At 66.9% G+C, this 12,813-nt stretch overlaps 1 protein-coding gene across 5 annotated transcripts in view; it reads right to left on the bottom strand.

The window, feature by feature from the left end:
- WDR97 (WD repeat domain 97) overlaps positions 1-12,813 on the bottom strand; it is a 70,389-nt gene that overhangs the window by 3,391 nt on the left and 54,185 nt on the right. For 2 of the 5 annotated variants that reach the window (XM_075916594.2, XM_089776080.1), the window contains 6 exons: positions 11,074-11,199; positions 9,938-10,135; positions 5,658-5,779; positions 3,317-3,482; positions 1,847-2,028; positions 271-332 (listed from right to left, as the gene is read on the bottom strand). In XM_075916594.2, the coding sequence (XP_075772709.2) occupies positions 271-332; positions 1,847-2,028; positions 3,317-3,482; positions 5,658-5,779; positions 9,938-10,135; positions 11,074-11,199 (856 nt within the window). Of the gene's footprint in view, positions 1-270; positions 333-1,846; positions 2,029-3,316; positions 3,483-5,657; positions 5,780-9,937; positions 10,136-11,073; positions 11,200-12,813 lie in introns of those variants that run through there. The other 3 variants (XM_089776081.1, XR_016348654.1, XR_016348655.1) reach the window with 3 other exon arrangements.

Here is a 12,813-nt window from a genome sequence, read left to right as displayed (position 1 = left end):
GCATTTCCAGCTTGCTGGGGAAAGAATCGCGTCTCCCTGTGTCTTTGGACTGCCCGGACCGCAGGTCTACAAGAGTAAATCCAGATCCCTGCTCCTCCCTGGGGAAGCGTTTTTCGGGTGGCTATTAACACAGGAGACAGGCTCCATGGAGGGGAGGGGCAGAGAAAGCGAGGGAGAAGGTGGCACTGCAGGAAAGAGGGCTGCCTATGAAAATCCATCTCCCGCAGGCGGTGCAGGAGCGAAGGGAAGACGGCGAGAGCCGCTACTTACGTTGGGACGGTCTCTTTCGGGCCAGAGTATTGGTCTCTCCTAGCCGCAGGATGGCCTGGCTCCTGGCACAGAAGCAGTGGTTAGTCCCAGCGCTCTGCCGTGCTGGAGACTTCTTACGCGTGGGAGGGGTGTGAAGGGGCACCTGCTAGCGTGAGCCTGCTCCGGGCGGGTGTAGGACACCCCACCCCATAGAGCTGCTCTGCGTGAGCGCTCACTGTAGGTTTCTCAAGTGGCGTGCAATGCAGGAGCAGCCGGCGCGCAACCCAGAGACTCCTACAGTGTCACGTGACCCACTGTTACCCTGTGACCGACGTACGTGGTGTGGGGACGGAGTGCTCCAGAGTCTGCCATTGTTCACGAGAACAGCTCCGGACAGGCTGAGCGGCCGGGTCCCTGCCCCCTCCCCTTTCTGTGTCAGGGAGACCCACGGGCTGGTCCCACGGGGGGGGAGGAGTTTCCTTGCTTTGCTTTGGAACGGCTCCCTTGCCATTTCCCTGCCTGCTCGCGGGTTTGTGTGGTCAGAGACACGGAGACCTTTGGCCCCATTTCACTGCAGGGCTGTAAAACCAGGGTGCGTGTCCGGGGTGGGCTGGGGCAGGGCCAGAGCCCAAGCATCTCTGCTGCGATTTCATAGCCCTGCCCCCGCAGGGCATGAGCCGGCTGCGGGGGTCGTACCCTAGGGCTGCAGACGTGCTTTACAGCAATGATCACGGCTGGTTATCGCACTCATCCCTACGGGGCACAGGGACGGGTTAGGGTGGCCTACTTAGCGGTTCCCATATCTCAGCAGGCTGGGACTCAGAAATCAAGTCCAGCCTGTGAGCTCTCTGAGCCTGGCCCCGTGTCTCTTTCTACCGCTGTTCTGGGTACGACAGAGGTAAGAGTGACACCGGGCAAGGCCGTCAGACTCCACCTCCCCCCGGCCCTTCGGAGCACTGGGGACTTGCTTTGCCTACCGCAGGAGTGGGCAAAGGGGCCTCTGTGGGCTGGATCCGGCCCGCCGGGCTGGATCTGGCCCGCCAAGCCGGTTGATCCAGCCTGCAGATGCCTGCTGCGCCCCCACCCCCAAGGCAATCGAGACCCGGGGACAGGGGAGCATATGAAGTGTCCTCCCCCCACAAGGGGCACGTGGCACCAGAGGGAACTGCTGGCTGTTCAAAACAGCTGGCTGTTCTCTGTTCCCTTGTGGGCAGACTTCCTGTGCTGCCCCGCCCACAGACCCTGATTGGCCTGGGGGTGGGAGGAGCGGGCAAAGTCTCTTCCTGTTGCCAGGGGCGCATGGCACCAGAGGGAACCACCGGCTGTTCAGCTGGCATTTCTCTCTAGGTGCTGGGGGGCATAGACTTCATGCCAATCAGGGTCTGTGGGCGCGGGAGCAGGGGAAGTCTCCTGGCCCCACCCCTTTTGCCCGAGGCCCCGCCCCTTCCAGGCTGCCCGGGACTCCTTCACAAATTATGGCCCACCCCTGGCCTCCAGGGTTTGTAAGAACTGATTGGCAGAGCCCTTTGCCCACTCAGGGCCCCGCCGCTGTGACCAGGCAGCTGGCGCTGTTCCTAGCCCGCGCAGAGCGGCTCACCTCCTGACGGAAGGCCAGGCCAGCACCGTGTTCTTGGTCTCCTGCGCGCCAGCCGCCTGTGGCTGTCTCAGAGCCTCCAAGTCCCTCTGCATTTGCATCTTACAGAAATGGTTGATGGCGTCTATTGGCTCCGGGCTGGCAGCGAGCGGAAAGCCGTTGTTCCTCCCTGCGGCTCCCTTAGCCTGCACAAGGGGAGGGGGATTAAGCCAGCCCAGTGACACGCTGAGCGGGGAGACGTGGGCCCGGAGCCGCCACTGGGGTGAGGTGTCACAGCCACTCCATAGGGCTGCGCCCCTCGCCAGGAGCAAGCCTCAGAGCAGGAGGAGGCCCACCCTGCAGATGCCCCATGGCATACAGCTGGTGCCCCGCCTCCACGGTATCCGAGCCCCAGGTGCCTGGGCACTTGCTGTGGGCGTGGGCTTGCCCACCCTGTCAGCGGGGGGGGGAGGGGGGCAGGCCACGCCCCTCTCTTCAGCACTGGTGTAACCCACCCACCCAGCGTGGGTCCCTGTCCCATGCCGTGGCACCCAGACCACGGACAGCGAGATAAGAACAAGGGAGCTCGGCAGCCGGAGCTGGGAGCCAGCGGGCTTTTAGCTCACACTGTAGTGGAGCGGCACCTACAATAAGCCCCAGGGACGCAGGTTCGAGTCCGCCCGGCAGCAGTTACACCGGCACCGCTCAGCGCAGGTTGCCACGGCCTGGGGAAGGGAGCTGGTGGGGCTTGTCCTGGGCCTGAGATGTATCGTGGGCCAGCGGTTCCCCACCTCCAGTCTGCATCCTGCTGCCAAGCCACCGCAGCTGTGGGGCCCAGGCCGGGGCCAGAGCTCTCCTGCGCTGGGCTGTCCTGCCGGGCAGGGGCCAGAGCTCTCCCCACACTGGGCTGTCCTGCCGGGCCGGGGCCAGAGCTCTCCTGCGCTGGGCTGTCCCGCCGGGCCGGGGCCAGAGCTCTCCCCACGCTGGGCTGTCCCGCCGAGCCGGGGCCAGAGCTCTCCCCGCACTGGGCTGTCCCGCCGGGCCGGGGCCAGAGCTCTCCCCACGCTGGGCTGTCCCGCCGGGCCGGGGCCAGAGCTCTCCCCGCGCTGGGCTGTCCCGCCGGGCCGGGGCCAGAGCTCTCCCCGCACTGGGCTGTCCCGCCGGGCCGGGGCCAGAGCTCTCCCCGCGCTGGGCTGTCCCGCCGGGCCGGGGCCAGAGCTCTCCCCACGCTGGGCTGTCCCGCCGGGCCGGGGCCAGAGCTCTCCCCGCGCTGGGCTGTCCCGCCGGGCCGGGGCCAGAGCTCTCCCCACGCTGGGCTGTCCCGCCGGGCCGGGGCCAGAGCTCTCCCCGCACTGGGCTGTCCCGCCGGGCCGGGGCCAGAGCTCTCCCCACGCTGGGCTGTCCCGCCAGGCCGGGGCCAGAGCTCTCCCCGCACTGGGCTGTCCCGCTGGGCCAGAGGCGTGGGTGCGGGACTGCGCGGGAGAGAGGCGGCACCTGGAAATCCTGCATGACTCCTGCCAGCCACTGCGCGCAGGTTTGCCTCAGCGCCGCCTTGGTGCCAGGCCGGTCCCTGGCCTGCTCCCAGGAGTCCATCTCCTTGTAGAAATAGCTGTGCGGATCCTCCAGGCCCAGCTCGGCGAACAGAGCCCTCACGGAGCCCCTGGGCGCAAGGGTGAAATCAGGCCGGGGGGCTGCGAATGGCTGACAGCGGACACGGATCTGAGGGCCGGCCAAGGGCGTGGGCGTGAGCTGCTGGCAGCACCAGCCGGACGCCCCGGGGCTGGCAGTACCCCCCACCTGGCCGACACAGCCTGTGCCTGGGACATAGCGGGGTGGCTGTCGCCCGCCACAGGAGGGGGTGCAAGTGTTCTGCTGCTGCCTGCAGCCATCATGTCTGTGGGCCCAGCTCCGGCAGCTAGTGCCTGCTCCGGGCGTCCCGCCCTGCCCCATCTCTGAGGCTCAGGAAGTGGGGGGCACGGTGCTGGCACCCCCAGGTTTTGGACATCCTGGCCACATGCCCCTGCCACCCAGGGGTCCTGGCTGCCGACCTGCTGATACCCAGGGGCTCTGCTGCTGGCCCTGGATCCTGCTCAGCCATTGGCCCCAAGTCCCACTCGGGCGCCTGCTCTGGTCCCTCAGGCTCACTGGCCCCGCTGCCGGGCCCAGAACAGACTGTGCACAGCAGCAGTGGGGGAGCAGAGGAGAGAGAGGGGACCTGGCTCAGACACCTGGGCCTGCCCTGTCCCGCAAGGGCAGAGTTCCCCGGGGCTGGAGTCAGCACGATGGAATGTGTACGGGCAGCGCTAGCTACAATGGGATCTATAGGGGCAGCGTTAGTTACGAGGGGGTCTATAGGGGCAGCATGTCACGTTACTGGATTTTAAGGGGAGCAGCCAGATCACAGCTGCACCCATGGGGGGGTGCCCCGAAAGTCCATACAAAGGGGGGGCCATGTGAGGTGTCACAGGAAAGCTGTTGTTCTACTGATTCTGTACACGCTCTTCATGTGTTTGTATAATGTCTGGGTGTGGAGTTAGAAATATGGACTCTGTGTGGATGCTGGAAAATCCTCTGTGTGAGGCGGAGCCATGGGCCGGGAATGTTTGCTCAATGACTATGTGATGAGTGAGGCTCCAGGGACAATAGATCTCTAGGTGCCAAAGACACACCCGGGGAATGAATCTGGATGACGGCAGACCAGCCAGAAGAATGATCACTGGCTTGGGACACAAGGACAGGCCACTGGCCATGGGACCTGCTACAGCTTGGAAGATGCCAGGGGAGGTACATAAGCACCATGTGGCACCCTCCATCTTGTCTTCAGTTTTGCTCCTGATCCCAGATGCAGCCTTGCAGGGAACAACGAGCCGGAAAGAGCCGTGGACCCATCCTGACACAGGATGTGCACCAGAGACTTATAAGATAGCAGCTGTCACATCTCTGCTGAGAGCCTGTATTGAGAACTGGGAGATTCGATGCATGTAATGTACTAGCCTTAACAACCTGACTCTCCTGCTTTTCTTTCTTTTAGTAATAAACCTTCAGATGGTGGATGCTAAAGGAGGGTCTGTCTACACTACCCCCCTAGTTCGAACTAGGGTGGTTAATGTAGTCATACAAACTTGCAAATGAAGCCTGGGATTTGAATTTCCCGGGCTTCATTTGCATGTTGCCGGGCGCCGCCATTTTTAAATGTCCGCTAGTGTGGACTCCTTGCCCGCGGCTACACACGGCACGAACTAGATAGTTTGGACTAGGCTTCATATTCCGAACTATCTAGTTCGTGTCGCGTGTAGTCGTACGACGGGGTCTGTACGAGCCGCACTAGCTACGATGGGGTCTATAGGGGCCGCACTAGCTACGACGGAGTCTATAGGGGCCGCACTAGCTACGACGGGGTCAATAGGGGCCGCACTAGCTACGACGGGGTCTATAGGGGCCGCACTAGCTACGACGGGGTCAATAGGGGCCGCACTAGCTACGACGGGGTCTATAGGGGCCGCACTAGCTACGACGGGGCCTATACGAGCTGCACTAGCTACGACGGGGCCTATACGAGCTGCACTAGCTACGATGGGGTCTATATGATTTGCTTTGTCTTTGCTGTGCTCTCTGCAGCCTGCGGGGTCTCTGGCCCAGCCCTTTGGCTGGGGGAGCAGGTGCGAAGGGGATGGGCTGGTACCAGCCTGGGACAGCCTCTGAGCACAGCGCACCGATCGCAGCCGTGGGGCGAGGCCCTGTGTCCCCGGCAGCCAGTGCCCCCAGGCCTGGAGTCCAGGAGCGTGCAGGTCCACATCCCACCCTCCATGCCCGTGGCCCGTGGCCCGGCACTCACCGGCTGGAGGCGGGACTGTACAGGAAATACGCCATCAGCTCCAGCACCAGCTCCTGGCTGTCTCTGCCGAAGGCCAGGAGAGCGTTCAGGGACGTCAGCACAAACCTCCTCTGAGTCCTCTCCTGCAAGGAGAGAGAGGGGCATTGGCCTGCCCCCGTGCTGGGGGAAGCAGCTTCCTGGGGATGCCCTGGGCTCGGCTGGGACGGGCAAAACGCAGGGCAAGATGCTGGCTGCTGAGGGCAGGGCACCCGGGGCAGCCTCCTGCCTGTGCAGACGAGTGAGCCAGGGTGGCCGAGACCGGCCCTCTCTAAAGGCCCACGGCAGGGAGGCAGGGAGCGGCAGCACCCGGACTGCTGTGCCCCAGCCACGGCAGCACAGCGAGCAGAGGGCAACAGGTCTATAGACACAGCCGTGCACAAGCCATGGCCACGCCCCATCCCAGCAGCGCACGGTGCCCCTCAGCAGGCTGGGCCTGCCCCAGATCCCGGCTCCGCGCTGCAGCTTCCCCAGCGTGTGCTGGGCTGTACAAAGGGGGGTCTGCGTTCCCTCTGCGGGGTCATTTGGACGCGCCCTTCCCCCTTGCTGCCCTCGCCTGGCCGGGGGGAGAGAGGCCAGGGGGGAAGGGTTACTGCTGCCCTCGCACGGCCAGGAGGAGAGAGGCTGGGGGGGAAGGGTTACTGCTGCCCTCGCACGGCCAGGAGGAGAGAGGCCGGGGGGGAAGGGTTACTGCTGCCCTCGCACGGCCAGGAGGAGAGAGGCTGGGGGGGAAGGGTTACTGCTGCCCTCGCACGGCCAGGAGGAGAGAGGCCGGGGGGGGAAGGGTTACTGCTGCCCTCGCACGGCCAGGAGGAGAGAGGCCGGGGGGGAAGGGTTACTGCTGCCCTCGCACGGCCGGGAGGAGAGAGGCCGGGGGGGAAGGGTTACTGCTGCACTCGCACGGCCGGGAGGAGAGAGGCCGGGGGGGAAGGGTTACTGCTGCCCTCGCACGGCCGGGAGGAGAGAGGCCGGGGGGGAAGGGTTACTGCTGCCCTCGCACGGCCGGGGGGGAATGCGTTACTGCTGCCCTTGCACGGCTGGGAGGGAACGTGTTACTGCTGCCCTCGCACGGCCAGGGGGAGAGAGGCCAGGAGGGAAGGGTTACTGCTGCCCTCGCACGGCTGGGGGGGAACACGTTACTGCTGCCCTCGCACGGCCGGGGGGGAACACGTTACTGCTGCTCTCGCATGGCTGGGAGGAGAGAGGCTGGGGGGGAAGGGTTACTGCTGCCCTCGCACGGCCAGGGGGAGAGAGGCCAGGGGGTAAGGATTACTGCTGCCCTCGCACGGCCGGGAGGAGAGAGGCCGGGGGAGAAGGGTTACTGCTGCCCTCGCACGGCCGGGAGGAGAGAGGCCGGGGGGGAACGCGTTACTGCTGCCCTCGCACGGACGGGGGGGAACGCGTTACTGCTGCCCTCGCACGGACGGGGGGGAACGCGTTACTGCTGCCCTCGCACGGCCGGGGGGGAACGCGTTACTGCTGCCCTCGCACGGCCGGGGGGGAACGCGTTACTGCTGCCCTCGCACGGCCGGGGGGAACGCGTTACTGCTGCCCTCGCACGGCCGGGGGGAACGCGTTACTGCTGCCCTCGCACGGCCGGGGGGAACGCGTTACTGCTGCCCTCGCACGGCCGGGGGGAACGCGTTACTGCTGCCCTCGCACGGCCGGGGGGGAACGCGTTACTGCTGCCCTCGCACGGCCGGGGGGGAACGCGTTACTGCTGCCCTCGCACGGCGGGGGGGAACGCGTTACTGCTGCCCTCGCACGGCCGGGGGGAACGCGTTACTGCTGCCCTCGCACGGCGGGGGGGAACGCGTTACTGCTGCCCTCGCACGGCCGGGGGAACGCGTTACTGCTGCCCTCGCACGGCCGGGTGGGGAACGCGTTACTGCTGCCCTCGCACGGCCGGGGGGGAACGCGTTACTGCTGCCCTCGCACGGCCGGGGGGAACGCGTTACTGCTGCCCTCGCACGGCCGGGGGGAACGCGTTACTGCTGCCCTCGCACGGCCGGGGGAACGCGTTACTGCTGCCCTCGCACGGCCGGGTGGGGAACGCGTTACTGCTGCCCTCGCACGGCCGGGGGGGAACGCGTTACTGCTGCCCTCGCACGGCCGGGGGGGAACGCGTTACTGCTGCCCTCGCACGGCCGGGGGGGAACGCGTTACTGCTGCCCTCGCACGGCCGGGGGGGAACGCGTTACTGCTGCCCTCGCACGGCCGGGGGGAACGCGTTACTGCTGCCCTCGCACGGCCGGGGGGAACGCGTTACTGCTGCCCTCGCACGGCCGGGGGGGAACGCGTTACTGCTGCCCTCGCACGGCCGGGGGGGAACGCGTTACTGCTGCCCTCGCACGGCCGGGGGGGAACGCGTTACTGCTGCCCTCGCACGGCCGGGGGGAACGCGTTACTGCTGCCCTCGCACGGCCGGGGGGAACGCGTTACTGCTGCCCTCGCACGGCCGGGGGGGAACGCGTTACTGCTGCCCTCGCACGGCCGGGGGGGAACGCGTTACTGCTGCCCTCGCACGGCCGGGGGGGAACGCGTTACTGCTGCCCTCGCACGGCCGGGGGGAACGCGTTACTGCTGCCCTCGCACGGCCGGGGGGAACGCGTTACTGCTGCCCTCGCACGGCCGGGGGGAACGCGTTACTGCTGCCCTCGCACGGCCGGGGGAACGCGTTACTGCTGCCCTCGCACGGCCGGGGGGAACGCGTTACTGCTGCCCTCGCACGGCCCAGGGGGAACGCGTTACTGCTGCCCTCGCACGGCCCAGGGGGAACGCGTTACTGCTGCCCTCGCACGGCCCAGGGGGAACGCGTTACTGCTGCCCTCGCACGGCCGGGGGGAACGCGTTACTGCTGCCCTCGCACGGCCGGGGGGAACGCGTTACTGCTGCCCTCGCACGGCCGGGGGAACGCGTTACTGCTGCCCTCGCACGGCCGGGGGGGAACGCGTTACTGCTGCCCTCGCACGGCCGGGGGGGAACGCGTTACTGCTGCCCTCGCACGGCCGGGGGGGAACGCGTTACTGCTGCCCTCGCACGGCCGGGGGGGAACGCGTTACTGCTGCCCTCGCACGGCCGGGGGGAACGCGTTACTGCTGCCCTCGCACGGCCGGGGGGAACGCGTTACTGCTGCCCTCGCACGGCCGGGGGGAACGCGTTACTGCTGCCCTCGCACGGCCGGGGGGAACGCGTTACTGCTGCCCTCGCACGGCCGGGGGGAACGCGTTACTGCTGCCCTCGCACGGCCGGGGGGGAACGCGTTACTGCTGCCCTCGCACGGCCGGGGGTACGCGTTACTGCTGCCCTCGCACGGCCGGGGGGAACGCGTTACTGCTGCCCTCGCACGGCCGGGGGGGAACGCGTTACTGCTGCCCTCGCACGGCCGGGGGGAACGCGTTACTGCTGCCCTCGCACGGCCGGGGGGGAACGCGTTACTGCTGCCCTCGCACGGCCGGGGGGGACGCGTTACTGCTGCCCTCGCACGGCCGGGGGGGAACGCGTTACTGCTGCCCTCGCACGGCCGGGGGTACGCGTTACTGCTGCCCTCGCACGGCCGGGGGGAACGCGTTACTGCTGCCCTCGCACGGCCGGGGGGAACGCGTTACTGCTGCCCTCGCACGGCCGGGGGGAACGCGTTACTGCTGCCCTCGCACGGCCGGGGGGAACGCGTTACTGCTGCCCTCGCACGGCCGGGGGAACGCGTTACTGCTGCCCTCGCACGGCCGGGGGGAACGCGTTACTGCTGCCCTCGCACGGCCGGGGGGGAACGCGTTACTGCTGCCCTCGCACGGCCGGGGGGAACGCGTTACTGCTGCCCTCGCACGGCCGGGGGGGAACGCGTTACTGCTGCCCTCGCACGGCCGGGGGGGAACGCGTTACTGCTGCCCTCGCACGGCCGGGGGGGAACGCGTTACTGCTGCCCTCGCACGGCCGGGGGGGAACGCGTTACTGCTGCCCTCGCACGGCCGGGGGGAACGCGTTACTGCTGCCCTCGCACGGCCGGGGGGAACGCGTTACTGCTGCCCTCGCACGGCCGGGGGGAACTCGTTACTGCTGCCCTCGCACGGCCGGGGGGAACGCGTTACTGCTGCCCTCGCACGGCCGGGGGGGAACGCGTTATTGCTGCCCTCGCACGGCCGGGGGGAACGCGTTACTGCTGCCCTCGCACGGCCGGGGGGGACGCGTTACTGCTGCCCTCGCACGCCTGGGGGAGCTAGGCCCTCCGGGCCCGGGAGCCTTACCGCCAGCGTGGGAGGGTTGCTCTGGTTCAGGATGTGCAGCAGGGTTCTGCAGACCTCTGGGCCGTTCTCCACCCCGACCTGCTCGTGCAGCGTCAGGATGGCTTGAACGGCGTCCGTCCGCGCGGGGTAGTCCAGGGCGAGCAGCGCCTCCAGGATCCGGCGCACAAACCCGCCCAGGCTCAGGCTGGGCAGGGAGTCCTGCAAGGGGCAAGGGACCCGTCTGAGGCCTCCGCTCCTCAGGCCCCCACAGCCACTCCAGCTGCCTGATTCCCGCCCCAGCCAGGCCTGCCCCGGGGCAGCCTTGGCAGGGAACGAGGCAGCGAAACGAATCGACCCGCAGAACTGGAGCGAACCTCCGGGGAGAAGGGAAAGGGCCTTGCAGCCCCTAGCAGAGGTGGGAGAAGGGAGGGAGGGTTCCCACCCCGGGGGCAGCCGTAGTGATCGCCAGGGGGCTGGCTGCAGGTGTGTCAGAGCGTCCGCCATGTCTCGTGCCAACGTGGGCACTGCCACCTCCTGCCCGGCTGAACAAGCCAGGACTTCGGGCACCAGGATGGACGGGCCTGGGACAGACAGCTTCTAAACACACATCACGGTCACACCCGGGACTTCGCTCGGCGCTCTCAGCCGGGGCAGCCCAGGCGAACGAGCGGCCCCCTCCATCTCCCGGGGCCACAAGCTTGTCGTGCCCACAGTGCTGGGGGCCTAGAGCATGGGCGGGTACAGGTTGACCCAGAGCAGCACTGGGATCAGAGGCAGGGAGCCCGGCTCTCACCCTCAGTGCTGGGTGCAGCCAGCCCGCCCCTCCCGCCATGGGCCCTGGCTCCACGTGTGCCGCTTTAGTGACACGGCAGGAAAAACCCGCCAGGCGGAACCAGCGAGTCCGGCAGCCCTGGCCACGGGCGACGGTAACGAACCATCTGGTGGGCCACCCTGAGCAGCCGCCGGCCACAGGCTGCCCTCCGCGGCTCTCTAGCCTCACAGTGCAGGGCCCTGCTCACACTACCTCAGAGCTCCTTCCCCTGGCGGAGCACTCGCCTGCCCTCGGCCGCACAGCAAGCCCTGGGCACAGGCGGGTTAAACCGAGCGGGCGCCCAGCGCCCAGGCCCGTGCTGCCGTGTTTGGCCAGGGTGGCTCACCGTGGCACCAGGGAAGGGGAAGAGCCGCTGGAACCATTCTGTGTCCTGGAACTGCAGAAGGAAGAACGGGACCTTGCCCCGCGACTGCTTGCGCCCCGGCTCCTCCGGCTGCGTCAGGAGAAAGCTCTGCAACGAGAGCCAGGCTGGGTCAGCAGCGCCCTGCCCCACCCGGGGCCGCCGGCAGGCCCTGCCATCAGGCCTTCCCGCAGCAAGGACAGGAGCCCGGCCGGCACCAGCTGGCCTGTGCAGGCCCCCACCAAGCCCAGCGCCCCGGCCATGCTCCTCAGCGCTGGCCCCGCCTGCCTGGGGACTCGTCCCCTGCGGGCAGCCCTTCCCCCTGCTCCGCTCCCACCCAGGTCCTCCCAGGCAGCTCTTGGCCCGTCTCCTGCCACACTGGGGAAGGGGGAGGATGGGAGCCCCACTGCGTACGACTCAGCGGGGCGGGAGTCTGGGACAGCGCGGCCAGGTTGGGAGAGAAGCCGGCGCGTCAGCCGGGGGCCTGGGGATGGCAGACCCGGCAGGGAGACACCAGGGGCAGCCTGTAGCTCGTGGCTCTGGTCTTAGCCCGCACCGGTCTGCCTGTACTTTCGTCTGAGTGTCTGTCTCACGTCACTCCTCCCACTTCCGGGCACGCAGCCTGGGGTGCATCTGGCACTAGTGCAGGCCAGGCTGCTCGGAAGGGACGGGGCCTCGGCCAGGGACGTCTTCCTCTCCGCGGGCGGCCTGGCCGAGGCGAAGGGAGCAGGCGCCCTGGCTGTGCTGTGGCAGACGCCGGCAGGGAGCCATGGACGGAGCCGGCAAGGAGCGGGGGTGCAATGGGGCCCGTAAGACACATTAGGGGACTTTCACTGCTGGCTCCAGGAGAGGGCTGGAGACTGCCGGACACAGCGTGGGGGGCTGGGCGCGTGTTGGGGTCACCCGGCCGAGGCTGGGAGCACCCCTGGCATGTGGCATGTGGGTCACCCTGGCTGCCCCAGGGCTGCGACGTACACAGACGCGCTCACCCTGGGTGCCGACTGGGAACGGCCCAGGGAGCGGGCTGCGGCTGCAAAGCTTGTAAGGCGCATGCGGGAGCTGGGACGAGCGGTGCCGCGGCTCCGCATGGCCTGGCCTGCCCCCAGCCTGGAACCGGACAGGGGTCCTTCTCCAGGACCAACGCCCAGCAGAGCGGAGAGAAACCGTGCCCTGGCAAAATGTGCAGATGACGCCAAAGTGCTCAGGAGAGTTCAGACAGAAACAGCCTGGGAAGAGCTTCACAAGGACAATGCACGTTGGCAAAGAGAACCCCAACTACACATGCAACATGATGGGGACTAATTTGGCTACAACTACTCTAGAGAGAGACCCTGGAGTCATTGTTGGTAGCTCTCTGAAAGCATCCGCTCAGTGCGCAGAACGGTAGGAATCTTTAACAAAGGGATAGGGAATAAGACAGAGAAGAGCTTATTGCCTCTGTATAAAACCACGGGACGCCCACAGCTTGAATCCTGCGCACAGATGTGGTCGTCTCATCTCATATAAGATATATCGGCATTGGAAAAGGTTCAGAACAGGGCAACAAAAATGCTGAGGGGTTTGGAACGGCTGCCGTATGAAGAGAGATTAAAGAGACGGAGACTTTTCAGTTTAGAAAAGAGGAGACTAAGGGGGATATGATAGAGGGCTATAAAATCATGAGTGGTGTGGAAAAGGTAAATAAGGAAAAGTTGTTCCCACAATATAAGAATTAGGGGTCACCAA

This window comes from Pelodiscus sinensis, chromosome 2, assembly GCF_052426305.1.
Source record: "Pelodiscus sinensis isolate ZL-2025 chromosome 2, ASM5242630v1, whole genome shotgun sequence".
Lineage (NCBI taxonomy): Eukaryota > Metazoa > Chordata > Testudines > Trionychidae > Pelodiscus > Pelodiscus sinensis.
The sequence above is the reverse complement of the archived record's forward strand: the minus strand, read 5'-3'. Positions and strand labels throughout refer to the sequence as shown.